Source organism: Camelus dromedarius, chromosome 17 (genome assembly GCF_036321535.1).
Source record: "Camelus dromedarius isolate mCamDro1 chromosome 17, mCamDro1.pat, whole genome shotgun sequence".
Taxonomy (NCBI): Eukaryota; Metazoa; Chordata; class Mammalia; order Artiodactyla; family Camelidae; genus Camelus; species Camelus dromedarius.
In genome coordinates this window covers 34,107,090-34,122,014 of record NC_087452.1, presented here as the reverse complement: position 1 = coordinate 34,122,014, position 14,925 = coordinate 34,107,090, and the positions used below count along the sequence as shown (strand labels likewise).

Below are 14,925 nucleotides of genomic sequence, written 5' to 3'. Positions count from 1 at the left end.
CCCTTACCAGACTGTAAGTGGTTTTTAAGCTTAGGAACCATATCTTAAAATGTATAGCAATTTCCTCTGTATCTGGGAGTTCAGTAAACATTTGTCAAATGAATGAGGGCCCTGTTAAGAGCACCTTCAGAAGGGAGAATTGGGGCTAAGGTCACCACAAAACTTCTGCAGCCTCTTAGGAGAAATTTCCGGGAGCATATGGGACAAACATGAGAATAGTCCTTTTCCTCAAATTGTTTTTTGTATTCCTAGTGAACTAACAAGAACCTAGTATAAATATGTGTGGACCTTCTCATTGGTTTGTGGTTTTGATTAAAGTCCCCAGATTGTCAGTCTGTGTAACATGGTATGGATTCTGGAACTTAAGCTTTACAGTTAATCTGCCCACATCCTAGAAGAGTTTCTTCCCTAGTAGAAGCCTTCCTCATCCCCCTAAAACTGTATGTGCTATCTCTCTGGTGTGTTAAGGATAAGTTGTAACTTGGTAAAAACTGTAATGTTAGATGTTTTGGGCCTATTGGTATGGGAAAACCACTGTCTTTGACAAGTAAAACTGTGTTATGGGCTGTTTGAAGCTCACACTCAGCCTCTAAGAACCTGTATGGCTGGGTTTGTAGTACTTGTTGAGGGGCAGCTTTGTGCTGTGCTGAATGGGGGCAGTTTACAAAAGATACCCAGTATCCTCTAAAAGAAGTTGGACTGAATGACCTCGAAGGACCTTGACGACTCTGAAATATCCTGGTCTTTTCAGCCTCACATTATAAACTACTGTTAAGTTCTCATTTCCACCTTCTTTCTGCCTCTCTAAATCCTAGTGATTCATCATTCCCAGTTCAGGTGCCACCTCCTTCAGGAAGCCTTCCTGGTGTATGCTTTCTGCTCAGAACTCCTGGAACTACGGACTCCACACATCACAGTTGAGTTCTGACACTCGTTGAAGGGTCAGAATTGCCTCCTGTGGCTCATATCACTCTGCCTCTCTCCAGGTCCCCACAGCCCATCCCCCTCACCACTGTGCAGTGTGTATGCAGTTTGTGCGGAAGGAAAACCTACTGTCTCTGGCCTGTCAGCACCAGTTTTGCCGTAGCTGCTGGGAGCAGCACTGCTCAGTACTTGTCAAGGACGGCGTGGGTGTGGGTGAGTCTGCCATAGGGTTTGTAAAAGACTGACATGAAGTATTTAGCTTCAGCTCTGCCCTTTCAGGTACTCAGATCAACTGACTGTTTTCTTGTGAGCTTAGTTGAAGTTTTTATTGTCAGAACCATTGGTTTCCAAACACATAAGGCAAAGTTTATCCCATTCCTAAGCAAAATTAGTAAGTTAAGACTAATATTTGGGCATGTATGTCAATGTTAATTTGAGTGCAAGGCTGCCTTCTCTTGCCTTTTGGGAGAACTGTCCTAGGAGCTGACTACCCGGTCTACCGTGATTCTCAAAATGGCAGCCAGAACTCAGAAACACCTGGCAAATTTGCTGCTATTAGGTAATATAAGCACAAATCAGATTTGATGATCAGTTAAAGGAGTATTTGTTAAAACTATGACTTGATGATATTGAAACTAAATTAGCATTACATTAATTGTATCTGCCAAATCTCATTGTGTTACTGGTAATCACTTGTACATAATACTAAACATCACAAAACTAAATTGTTAGTCAAGAACTCTACAGGATTTTTAAAACAATTTTGTTTTTTATTGATGCTATTTGTGACATATACCATTTAATTGAGGGTAATATTTTAGTTGTGTCACTGTGTAAATATATTAATTTCTGTCTTCTCTGAATAAATCTGTTGCTTCAGGGGCTCCCTGTGTAGAACCTGAATTTGTTGGTTGAACTCAGGGAGCAAATGTATTATCGTAGTGTCTTCTGTAGTATAGTTGCCCATCAGGTTGTCTTTGTTCAACAGGTGTCTCTTGCATGGCTCAGGACTGCCCACTCCGAACACCAGAGGACTTTGTGTTTCCATTGCTGCCCAATGAAGAATTGAGAGACAAATACAGGCGCTACCTCTTCAGGGACTACGTGGAGGTATGCCCAGCCCCTGCTGTGCCCTCTGTCTTCCTGGGTCTACTTCCCATCAGATGCTCACCACACTTACTTTCTAGATGGGGCTGCCATTAGATACTTTTGTGTGAAGAATGAGCATTATTTTCCACTAGAGTGGTAGTGAAGAACACAGACCCTGGAGTCAGGCAGACAGTTGTATGAATCCCAGATCTGTTGCTTCCTCACTCCTTAGACCTGTATTTTACCTCTCTGAGCCTTGGTTTTCTTTTGTAGAATGGTCAGGCATCCCCACCTTATACACAGTTGCTTAAACAAGCTATTGTATATCAGGGGATGAACACAAGTCAGGCATATCTCAGAAGTTGCTGTTCCATTCAGTTCACTGTGTGATTCAGCACAAAGAAGTATTGCTTCTTGAGCAATATGAAAGCTTGTCCAGGTTTTCAGCATGGTCAGTTTTGGAGTCCTTCCCCTCTAGTGGGCTACGTGTTCAGGCTTGCTGCTTCCATGCAGCATAGGTTTCATCTTTGTCTTTCATGCCTCAGCTCATTGGATTGATTGATGGTCTGGGTCTTCTTAAGCATATACTGCAGGATAAACAGAATGCCTTGTTCCTTGTGTTGTTTGCTGCCTTTGTTAGATGCCTGAGAGTCATTGATCCCCTCAGTCTTAGGCAGAGCTGATGGGCTGTGTTCCTTTCCACTCCTGGTCTGTATGTACGTTTGTCTCAGAAACACAATTCTGTATTCCATTTTGTAATCTAATCTTAGATCGTTCTAGTGAGCTGCTACCTAGTTTAAGCAAACATTCAAAGGTCATTTTCAGTATCTCTCAAATATCTGGTCTTCACAGTATCCATCTTGAATTCCTATAGCCCCTTGATATAAGTCATCAACTAGAAGAACAGAAGGTGTTTGAGTACTCAGGGAGGTCAAATTTGGAGGCACCAACTACAGATGTCCTCATTATTTCCCCTTGGTGTGTTCACAGAGTCACTACCAGCTCCAGCTGTGCCCTGGTGCAGACTGTCCCATGGTTATCCGGGTACAGGAGCCCAGAGCTCGCCGAGTACAGTGCAATCGGTGCAACGAGGTCTTCTGGTAAGAGTGAACATGGGCGCTGAGCAGCCCTGGGCTCATGCCTTCTCCAGTTCCAAAGCACCACTGCTGTTGCTCTGTGTGAGGGTGGGCCTGGGAGAGACAGAGTCTTTGAGCCAGAAGAGCGGCTCTACTCCACGTGGGCAGGGTTTGTACTTAGCATCTCTTGTTCCATGAGTTGTTTGATAATATTCAGTCTGGAGACAACAAAGGGGCACAGATTCTTGCAGAACATGCTATGGTTTATGCTACTAAGACTCATGGCTCATAGATTATGTGTGTCTGTGTGGTTGTGGTCTCTACCTGCACATATAACAACCTTCAACATTTTAATCTTTCTCTCCCTTGGCCTTCCTGCTATTTTATAACACTCTAATTCATAAATGTTTACATCTACTTAGGGTTTACTCCATTCAGTAACACGATGGAAATAGCTAAAGGCCTTCCAGGGGAACACTCCATCTTTTATCACTTTGATCACTTTACCTTCATTGTCACAACAACTGTGTATGATTGGTACTTTTGCTTCCCTTATGTTATAGGTGAGGAAATTAAGGTGCAAGGTAATGGCAGAGCCATAATTTAGGTCTAGATATATCCCCCTAATTATGCCTCCCTGGAAAATTCATGGTGAGGCTTCAGAGAAACTATGTGGAAATGTGGTATGTGTGCCCATGTGTGCCTGCCTTTCAAGACATTGTTAAGGGAGTCTGTCACTCACCAGAGGTTAAGAATCACTAATGTAGTTGCTCTGAATCCCATCCTTTGTGTCTCACATTATGAACTTCTTTCCCTGGGACGTTTGTTAGCCTACCTGAGAGCCTTTATCCATAAAGTTCTGTTGGCTTGGACAAAAGGGAAATTAAAAACATGGGAGCCTGGCCTGATGCATGTTGGAGTGTTTTTCTTTTCTGATTTTAAGTTTTAAAAGCCATATCAGATGTATTCTGCCCCCTACAGACTGCTCAGGTTCTGGGGTTTGTGCATCATGTGTGCACATCTGGCTGGGAGATAAGCCAAGGCTCCTAGAAGCCAGTCTCAGTCCTGCCTTGGGTCTGAGTTGAGGTATCCTTTTCGGAGTACCTCCGCATGCCCTATGAGAGGCTGAGTTCTGAATCTGACGTCCTGTCAGGAAGGGTTAACATCACAAGATATTTAAAACAAACACATCATTTCAGTTTATGGAAAGTATATCTTAGAAGGGCTTAGATTAAAGAGTAGTTCATATAGTGTTTCTGTATAATCCTGGGTAAGTAAAGATGTCAAAGGCCCTAATAGTTGACTTTACCTCTTTGAAAAGCTCTAATTCAGGATCTGTTGGCTTGGACAGAAGGAAAATTAAAAACACAGGACCTGACCTAACTATTATTTGAATGTTTTTCTTTTCTGATTTTAAGTTTCAAGTGTCGTCAGATGTATCACGCCCCCACAGACTGCGCTACAATCCGGAAATGGCTAACGAAGTGTGCAGACGACTCTGAAACAGCCAACTACATTAGTGCTCACACTAAAGACGTAAGGACTGTATCTTACCTGTCATGGATCTGCCCTCCTTAGTGCTGCCCGGCACTTGCCTGGGAGATTTGCCATCTGAGAGCAGAACACCCAGGGCCTCCGGGCCCTTGCTGGAGGCAGACCTTTGCTCAGACTTGGCAGAATTTGCAGCAGTTTATCATAGTATGCTCTCGGTGCATTTATTTTAATAAAATGCTGAAATGCCTGGAAAAGTTTAACCCATAGGAGAACTAATTAGAAAACTAGGTTTTATTGAATGCCTTCCAAGCTTTAACAGCTGTGGGAGGGAGTGGTTGATGGCTACACCTAATAAACAGCAAGACTCTAATGCAAGCCCAGGCCTGTCCAGTTCTCATTCTGGAAACTTCCCATGGGAAAGCATAGCCTACAGCCCCTTGAGCCCTGCGTGACTCAGCACTCAAGGCTATAACCTGTGCCAGTCGCACGCTGAGCTGATGTACCCACAAGCATAGCTGTGACCGTGACATCATTAAGCATAGTCCACTGTCGGGGCAGTGGGAGAGCACAGCATTAGACTGGTCTCTGCATTGCTGCCTGGGGTTCCCGGCAGCTGTCAAATGAATAAGAGTGAGCGAGATTTAGAGATTATTTCCTTGCCCTCTCCTGGAAGCAGAAGTCCAGGGAAGCACCAGGACTTAGTCTAGAGTCGCAGCTCTTGTGCTGCTTTGGCATTTCTCCCAAGCAGGCAAGCTTTCTACTGACTCAGCTTGTGCTTAATCTGAGCGGCCTCATGGCAGGGACAGATGGTGGAAGACTTAGTGGGGCTCAGCTGGTGCTTGGAGTGTTTCAGAGCCAAACATGCTGACCTCATTTCCTTGAATTGCTGTTCCAGCCTCAGCGACCCGCCACATTTAAGTGAGATGCTCCTCCCCAGAAGTGCTCGCACGATGAGCTACTGGGCTCGGGTGCCAGGAGCTTTGTGTAATTTGTCTTAGAACCGGCCTGATGGTGCGTGAGCCTAACGGCGCCCTTCTGTCTCCTCAGTGTCCCAAGTGCAACATCTGCATTGAGAAGAACGGAGGCTGCAATCACATGGTGAGCAGAAGCCTGTACCCTTTGCTTATGTGACATGGAGCCTTTGGTCATCGTGCCTTTAACATGTTCTCTTCTGTTTCCCTCTGACAGCAATGCTCCAAGTGTAAACACGGTGAGTCCCAGTCTTGGTGTGCGAGACCTAGTGCACAGTCTCTGCTTATGCACGGGTCTCCATTGCTTGTTTAGTAAGTGCTTTTGTGATGAAGTGACAAAACAAAGGGCAGCCTCAGTCACTTGTAGTCCTGATAACCAGAGTAAAGCAGCTCTTAATTTATTGATTTATTATTTTTTGGTCCCTTGTATAATCCCACTGCCATCTCACTGACACGTGTAGTCAGAAGTCAAGTTTGGGATGACTCTTAGACCCTCATGAGTCCTCAGTCATCCAAGAAGAAGGTCTTAGTGTGTTCTTTTTATTTTTGCCAAGACAGGTAAGTAGCATGGGGCTTATCTGTGCTACCTTATGGATAGATAGCTTTTAGAGCAAGCTGCACATGGTTTTACTGGTGGTAGTAAAATAATAGTTTTCCTTTGACGTTCTGTAAAGTTTTCAGAGGGGGTCTTGATTTGGCCTTTCAGGCTTCCTTCATCTGTTAGGAATAGATTACATAGAACCTGTTGGTTTTGCTTTCCTTCCTGCCAAGAAAATCAAGTAAAGAAATAAAATTTCTTCAGGTAGAAAATATGCCCAGATGGGTTTCCTACCCAGTTACTTAGATGCCCACCAGGAGGTCCTGAGAATTTCTCTTTGTAAGTGCCCACCTAATTCTATCCCTATGTTCTCCCATGAGCCCACTGTAATCAGAGTAGACATGGCAAGATTTTAGAAGGGAACAGTGACTCTGAAATACAGAATGAAAACAGGCCAAGGGTAGTGACATGTTTCCTCAGTGATATCCCACTCTGTCTCTGTGTGTGTGAATGAGAGGAACGTGTGTCATCCACTTAGAACAGTGCATAGGACACACATACAGTTTAAGGAGAAATGACAAAGTGAACACCCCAGTACGCACCACACACCTAGTACTGAAGAAGTCCCCTGTGTGTCCCTCCCCACCCAGAGTTAACTGCCGTCCTTTGCGTTGCTGTGTAGTGTCACCACCTGCACGGGCAACCCTAAGCAACGCAGTGGTATTTGAAACAGTAGCAAGCAAGCCCAGCCTAGCTGATTAAGGAGAAAGCAACATTGGCACTGTTCAGTGAAGGCTCCTAGGAGAAATGGACAACCTCTAGGTCTCTGGGTTTGGCTTGAGCTTCCCCACATTTTACAAAAGCACCTTTTGGGAAGTCAGTGAGCCAACTTATAGGAATGAATTCTGGGAAACAGCATTTACCACTGTTGGGATCTCTGGCAGAGACAGAATATAGAACTGTTGTTGGCCTCTTTCCATTAAGCCACAGTGATTGTTTGGATGTATAGCATCCAATGGGGATCTTTATTTTTTCCCTCTTTGCTTCCTCAGTGTGGAAACCGAGTCATAATTCTGAGTATGAACTACTGAATAGCTGTGGGCTTTATAAAAATGTGCTTTTTCAGAAAGAAGGAAAAAGGGGAAAGCCTTTATTTCCAGCTTCATGTACAAAATCTTTCTAGGACAGGTGTCAAGAGTAGGAGGTAGTCAGGAGGGTAGATGTGTCCTGAATGATCAATTGGCCTCAGCTCGACATACTTCCACTTCTCAGCAAGGCATTCACACAGCAAACCAGTGGTCTCGTGTAGTCTGCATCTGCCTGTGTTGGAATAAAAAGGCATAAAGCATGTGTGCTCATGGAACTAAGACTGTCCTTAGGCTGGTCTTCACGTTGGCAGGGACAGGCTACAGGGACAGTATGATGTGACAGGGATGAGAGGTGTACATTCCCTCTGGGGAGTTCTGGTCAGGTGATATCCCCACCAAGAGGGGCAGGATCTGTTTATCCCCCTCCTTTGCTTATGCCTGTGGAGGAATGTGGGCTGTCTCGTGTGTAAATGCCTCCTTCTCTGTTCTGTGCAGACTTCTGCTGGATGTGTCTGGGAGATTGGAAGACCCATGGCAGCGAGTATTATGAGTGCAGTCGGTACAAGGAGAATCCCGACATTGTCAATCAGAGCCAGCAAGCCCAGGCCAGGGAGGCCCTCAAGAAGTACTTGTTCTACTTTGAGAGGGTAGGTGTCCTCTCTTGCACCTACTCCACGAGGGTGGGCTTCTTCCATTTGGCCTGCTGGTGTGAAACTCCTACTGACTGGTAGCCACAGCCAGTGTGTGCACACAGAAGTCAGGAAGTGGAGCTCCTGCAGTGGCCTGGGTGGTGCCGCCCATAGATGGGGCTTTCAGGCTCCACAGGGCAGCCACAGCCAACAAGGAGAGATGGGGTGCTGACCTTGTTCAAATGATGGTTTGAAGGATAATGAAGAACCATAAGACAGTCTTTTGCAACCAGTGCCTTGTTTGTTTGTTTGTTTTTAATTTAGGTATAATTGGTTTACAATATTATATCCAGTTTCAGATGTATAGCATTGTGATGCACAATTTTTAAAGATTAGACTCCATTTATAGTTATTATAAAATATTGGTTATTTTCCATGTGCTATACAATATGTCCCTGTAGCCTATTTATTTTATACATAGTAGTTTGTAGTACCTCTTAATCCCCACCCCTATCTTGTCCCTCTCTCCCATCCAGTGCCATATTAATATTCAGATTCAGAGTGCAGTTATTTCCAGGGAGACCCTTCAGAAGCCCACAGAGCATGGCACATGTAGTTTCTGCAGGTACCTAGCTTTGCTTTGTCCTCAGGGCTGGAGCCATATTGCCCCAGGGGTAGAGTGATCTCGCAGGCCGGCAGCTACTCTGGACAGGGTTAGTAGTGCGGACTGGAGAAGCCCCCTTCTGCACTCCCAAGGACACACAGCCCCCATTAGTTAGTTAAAGCTGTGGCCATGCCCTGCCGGCTGAGGTGTCTGTTCTCAACTCCTGTGTGAACCTCTGCACCTTCCCGGGACTCCTGCAGCTTTCTCCCTTCTCTGTGCCCCGTAGTGGGAAAACCACAACAAGAGCTTGCAGCTGGAGGCACAGACTTACCAGCGGATTCATGAGAAAATTCAGGAGAGGGTCATGAATAATCTGGGGACATGGATCGACTGGCAGTACCTACAGAACGCTGCCAAGCTCTTGGCCAAGGTCTGTACCACCTTGCTCTTCCCAGCCCTGTCAGGCCCAGACCTCTGAGGGTGGGAGGCACTGTAGGGGGCAGGGGGACTTAGCACCCTGTGCAGCCCTGCATGCTTCTGCTTACGGGTCCACGTTTCCCTGGGCTGCGTCCACTGAGGACCCAGCCCTCTGTGGATGTCCAGGGGATTTCAAGAAGAGTACTCCAGTACCTCTGCAGAGAAAGACCTGCAGAGAAAACTAGAGCCCTTTTCTTCTTTTGTCCCATCCATGCATCACTCAAAGGAAAATAAGAGATTGTCTTTGGACAAGTATTGAGATAGATGTGTGGACTCTGATGTCCGACTCAAGAGGGAAGAGCCGTTGAGGCAGCTGCTGGTAATAAATCACAGTGTGAAAAAGGAACTGTGGGTGTTCTGTGACCATTTTTGTTTCAGTTTTTACCATGTTGTCCCCCAATTCATCTTTTATTTTCCTTGGCCTCATTTCTTTCAGGCCCATACCCGTAGAGCCAGGCTAATTTGCATGGTGGGGTAAGAGCTGTAACAGCCACCTGAGATCCACGTAGGTTAGCGTCATAGACACAGGTCCCTTGTCTTCTCTCTGTTGCAGTGTCGATACACCCTGCAGTACACGTACCCGTATGCATACTACATGGAATCTGGACCCAGGAAGAAGCTGGTAAGGCGATGGATCCCTCTACTCTGCCCTTTTTGCCTCAGAGGTGCCCTTCTCTACCAGCCATTGTAGGAGAGTGGGGACCAGACCTGGTTATTGGGAGGGCAAAATCAAAACAAAACTGGCAATTATAAAATCTCATCTCCAAAGTAGATCTCAGGTGCCAGCACTTTGTGTAACAGGAAGGCAGATATACTGAAGCCCATGAACAACTTTATTTAGAGGATGACTGGCTGAAAATGTCTGTGGCCACTTGGGAGGCCAGTGCCCATGCTTTGGGAGGATAGCAGCATGCATATTCCTAAATATAGTGGACTTGTTTTACATCTTTAATTCTTCATCTTAGATGTGGGTTGTTTCCCCTGATTATAATTCACATTTATTGTTTCATTGTTGGCAAATACAGAAAAACATTTACATCATCCATCATCCCACCAGAAAGAAATGGCCACTGTTAGCATTTTCCAGCCTTTTAAAATTAATATTATTTCTATAATCAAGGTTTTATATATATAACATTTTATTGGTACAACAGTTTAGTGCTGGCAGCTGTCATTATTTACCAGGCTGGTAAAATGCCATTTTTTAATAGTTACATAAATGTTCCATTATATAGTCGTACCGTCATTTGGGGAATTTATTGTTTCTGTTTTTCACTATCATAAATAAGACACTGGAAAACCTCTTTGGGAGTTGTTTTTTGGAATGGGTGTACAATTACTAAGTCAAATGGTTTGAATATTTTTAAGACTTGATTTTTCAGAAAGGCTGAAAAAAATGAAGTATTCATTGAACACAGTGTCTGTGAATATCCATTTTGACCTGTTTTTGCAGTATCCATTTCCTTATATGTTCAGAGCATTCTATTCAGTGGCTAAAATTCTTCCTCTTTCTTTGGGGGCGGAGGGTGAGTGAGGCCTTGCCATGTGGCTGTGCTCCAGGTAGCCTTTTGATTGGCTTCTGGCTCTGGGTACAGGAACTAGCACTGCTCTCTAAGGACAGTATCAGGGTTGTCTGTAGCTCATTGCGAGCCTGAGGTGCTGCGTCTGCCCCTCCCATCTGCAGGCCCTGCCCCGGCTACAGCCCCCTCTCCTTTTGACCCTCCTGCTCTACCCATACAGTTTGAATACCAGCAGGCTCAGCTGGAGGCTGAGATCGAAAACCTGTCATGGAAAGTGGAGCGTGCGGACAGCTATGACAGAGGGGTAAGTGTCTGTGGTCCTCTTGGACCCTCTGTTGCAGGTGAGGGAGGGCTGGTGTGGTCATGGTTAGCATGGTGGTCGGCATGTGGACTGGCTGCTGCTGCTGAGAATGGTGGGAAGGGCAGCAGTGCTTTTGACTCCTTGGAGCCCCTGGCCTGGTGGCTGCTCCCTGCTCACGGGACTGGGCCCTGCAAGCACCTGTCTTACTTCCCTGGTGCAGGACTTAGAGAACCAGATGCACATAGCAGAGCAGCGGAGGAGAACCCTGCTGAAGGATTTCCATGACACCTAGGTTGGGACATGGACATGCCGGAGTGAGGAAGATGTGGCTGCAAGGTCTCCCGGCTGCCATACTGCATGCTGCAGGCTCTGCCTTTCACGACCCCAGGCGACAGCCAGGGCCCCACTCCTGAGAGACACTGGCCACACACCTCTTAGTCAATTTCTGTTTTTTTCTCATCTTTTCGCTTTTTGTTTCTACCAGGGTAGAGGCCATGTTGAATTGGCCTCTTTTCAGGACCTTCAATTCCCCCTGGATGGTTATTGGGAGGGAGGGAAAGTTTTTTCTGAATGACTATTAATAGTATTAGATCATTACAACTTATGTAATTGTCAAAGGTTGTACAATTATACAAAAGGGGGCAAACCATAGAATTACACAGAACCCTTTTTAAAAATAAATTGGCATTGGAGTGTTTTACCCTCTAGCTATTTTACTTAGAATGTAACGTATGCTGCCTGCCCACCTTTCCTCAGAATGTCTACTTACTGCAAGAGGTTTCCCAGGGTGGCCTTCACTTTCCAGATTCATATGTGTTTGGTACAGCTAGAGTCCCAAGGGAAGAGTATGGGCGGCAGATGGTGGGAAACTGAGTAGGCCTGTGTAACAGGTGTGGAGCACAGGGAATCACATTGTGCCTCCTGCCTGGTCCTTGTAGACCCTTTAGTGGTCAGGTATGCTGCCTTAACCTTGACAGTGAGGAGACAGTACAGAACAGAGTCTTGCCGTGGTGTGTCAGTCGTGTCTGATGGCGCTGCAGGCCTGTGGACTGATGTTTATTCTTGAAAGTGAGGTTTACCTAGGACTGGCTACTGAGGCCAGAGCCCACAGCATACCCCGTAGGTGGGCTTGTGGCCCTCCAGACCAGGGGACGTGAGTTCAGCAGTTTCGTTTTGTCTCCTAAAGCTAGAGATTCACTTTTAAAGGGAATTGTTCTCCCAAATAAATTTGTTTTACCTTGGTCCCTTCTTTTGTGCCAGTGTTCCAGTGGTGTAACTCTGACCAGGTTCACACGCAGCCGTGCCTGACAGTGTCCTGCCACACTCTCCTCTGGTGAACGTCAGGGTCAGAGTTCAGCATGGCCCTCCCATGGGCTCTGGTCGGCCTGGCTCAGGGGCCTTATTTGCACAGGTGGTTTTCATGTTACTTGGAGTGTGTGTCTCCATGTTACCTGCTGTGGGGGTTGGATGTGCTCCCCCTGGCCTGGTTCAAGCTGTTGGAGGAGATCATCTCTTGGGTCTGGGAATCTGAGGCCAGGAGGGTCTTTGGTTTGTGGTCCCAGTTCCTGTGCTAGAGAGGCTGGACAGAGGACGGGGCCAGCTTTTCCACAGTTAGGACAAAGGAACAAGTGGTTTGTGTGGTATCCTGCCTGTCCTGAAGTTGGTGCTGAGGGCCTTTCAGAAATTACACCTGTGATCTCCTGGGGTGCCTGTGGCCTTTTTCAGTGCCTCCACTCTGAGACTGGCAGAACTGTCTGTATTCAGCAGGGCCTCCTTGACCTCCTGGAAGAGTTGCTTGGGAGATCTGTGATTAAATATTGTGTTGGAAATTCTTTGATATGCAAACATTTTCACCTCAGTCAGTAATTTCCCAGGTACCATGTAAGCTGTAAACTGAATCACTCTTGGGGACAGAGGACAGCTGTCCCCTTGGGGTCATGGGGTACATGGCTGGTTGCAGGCTCCCTTTCTCCCCACTCAGGTTTTGCCTCTTCTTCTTATCCCCTGCAAGGGAGGGATAGTGGGGTGGAGTGAGGGGATAAGTTAGGAGTGTAGCAGATGAACCCAGAATTGGATGGTGGTGAGCTAACTGAATGAGGAGAGTGCCTGCTGGGGGTACCTAGGGGTGGGGCGTGACTGCTGCATTGGCACATGGAAGATCCTGGCATCTGAAGCCTTTACCTCTCCAATGCGTCCTTTCTCTGTCACCACCCTGGCACAGGCAGGACCTGAGTTGCAGCTCTGTACCTTAAGTCATACCCTGGGCATCCCTGGGCGTTTTTGGACTGCACAGCTGCCACATAGTGCACTTGCATCCAGCCGTGGCCCCAACAATTGGAGCTGCAGCAGGTTCTGTGTCCAGACTGCAGCCTTTGACCTGTGGAGAGCTTCCTTTTGTGCTCCAAGTGGCTGTCCCTCGTTAATATCATCAGGAAGATGGGAAAAGTCAGGATTTTTCTGCCCTGCAAAGGAAGGCACGGTGTTTTCATGAATTTACCGTGTGTCTTTGTCTTCTTCAAAGAAAAAGTTGAGGCGATGTCATCTGCTCAAAGTTGAGTGGTTTATTCAAAATAAACTGAAAGTTTCTGATTATAAAACTGTGTGAAGTCTTTCTTCAGAGGATCCAAGTAGCCTTCTGAGCCAGTGCCCCAGGGGGTTCTGCCAGTGAGCACCAAATGGGGGCCTTACTATTGGCCGGCCCCTCCTCCAGAGGGCTGTGAAGGCCCCACTGGCCTGACTCTGCTCTACCTTTGTTCCCTTTCTGGGGAGAGGGCACTGTGGAGGGAAGTGGAATATCCTGGTAGTTTTGGCTCTCCTTTCCCTCCCTGGGCACAGGCCAAACTGTGCCCCACCAGAAACAGATCCCAAGATGTGTTAACGTACTGATTCTAATGCCCCACAGCCCTGCTGATGCCCTGAGCTGCATCAGAAGACTACTGAGTCCAAAGGAGATGTGGCAGCGAAGGGCCAAAGAGTATGGCGGGGATAGGGGTGAGAAGATGGGTTGTGGCTTCACAGGGGCCCTGGGGTTATGAAGTGATGGCTCTAGGCATAAACTAGAAATACTTTGAGTTTAATCCCAAAGGTTGAAGTCAGGAAATGAGGCTTCAGTTCTGATTAAGGGGGTCCACATTTGTGGTGTCAGGAGTGGCAGCAACTTCAGTGATAGCTCAGAGTCGAAGGCTCCAGAGCTGTGGGCAGCATGCACAGGACAGCCCAGGCCAGGGAAGTCCCAGACACTGCCAGTATGAACTCCACAGCTGCTCCTCTTTGGACTTCTAATGTGCCAAACCCAAGGAATACAATGGTGTGCGAAAGATACATGGGCTCTACTCTCTAGGAGCCCTTCAGAGCAGAGTAGGGAAAAAAAGAAGCTCTCCACAGGCTTTGGCACTTGGCGGCTAGTATGTCCTCCCACCTCCATATTTGGTGCTAATCTGAGTTTAATTTTCTTCTGAGGCTATGGTCCCAGTTATGGAAAAGTCTTTTTCTCCTTCTTCATATGTGCCAGCTTGAGGCAAGGAGTGTTCCTGTGCACCTGAGCACTTGCTGCATTCCTGCAGGTTACACTTAGGGTGCCAGGGCTCCTCCAGGAAGCCCTCTCTGACCACCCCACACTGGGTTCCTCGTCTATGCTACCCCGCACATCAGGCAGTTTCTTTCTAAGGCCTGAGAACTGCAGGCCTCCCCAGGAGGTTCAGATCAACCGCAGAGCAGACCTCCAAGGCGTTCTTGGTCTCCTACACTGGCGAGTATCAGTGCTGAAAGCCGTGGTTCCTACACCACCACATGCACAGTCATCGGCCTCCGCGGTGCCCCCAAACCACGACAGTAATGAGTCATCTTTTAGCATGGCCTCCTTGCTGCCACCCTACTCCTGGGAGCAAGAAAATGTAAACCATACTTTCCCGGCAAGAGGGAAGTGCGTCTTAACCCGGGAACCGAGAAACTACCAGTGGGGTTTCCTTAACTGTGCAGCTCTTGTCTGCATCTACATTTGGGGGGTCGGCGTCTGTCCTGGGGAGTATGCATCTCCGCCTGACAGTAACACAGCTCGGAACGAGAAACCCTAGCGTGGGCCGGGGTCCAACGCACAGAGATAGGGAGCGCAGCACCGCGCGGCATCCTGAGGCACCGTCTCCTCGTGACCACGGCGTGCGCGGGCTTGGCGGCGGTTGTCCCGGCGACGGCGCGGCGCGGCGCGGCGCCGGCAT

General features: G+C 47.2%; 1 protein-coding gene across 3 annotated transcripts in view; it reads left to right on the top strand.

Annotated features, from left to right (window-relative positions):
• Window positions 1-13,308, top strand: part of ARIH2 (ariadne RBR E3 ubiquitin protein ligase 2) — a 45,717-nt gene extending 32,409 nt beyond the window's left edge. For 2 of the 3 annotated variants that reach the window (XM_031470277.2, XM_031470279.2), the window contains 11 exons: window positions 987-1,137; window positions 1,913-2,034; window positions 3,004-3,113; window positions 4,508-4,625; window positions 5,631-5,681; window positions 5,772-5,793; window positions 7,676-7,827; window positions 8,700-8,843; window positions 9,444-9,512; window positions 10,631-10,714; window positions 10,932-13,308. In XM_031470277.2, the coding sequence (XP_031326137.1) occupies window positions 987-1,137; window positions 1,913-2,034; window positions 3,004-3,113; window positions 4,508-4,625; window positions 5,631-5,681; window positions 5,772-5,793; window positions 7,676-7,827; window positions 8,700-8,843; window positions 9,444-9,512; window positions 10,631-10,714; window positions 10,932-11,003 (1,095 nt within the window). In that variant the 3' untranslated portion in view covers window positions 11,004-13,308. Of the gene's footprint in view, window positions 1-986; window positions 1,138-1,912; window positions 2,035-3,003; window positions 3,114-4,507; window positions 4,626-5,630; window positions 5,682-5,771; window positions 5,794-7,675; window positions 7,828-8,699; window positions 8,844-9,443; window positions 9,513-10,574; window positions 10,715-10,931 lie in introns of all 3 variants that reach the window. The other variant, XM_031470278.2, reaches the window with a different exon arrangement.
• Window positions 13,309-14,925: the final 1,617 nt, after the last annotated feature.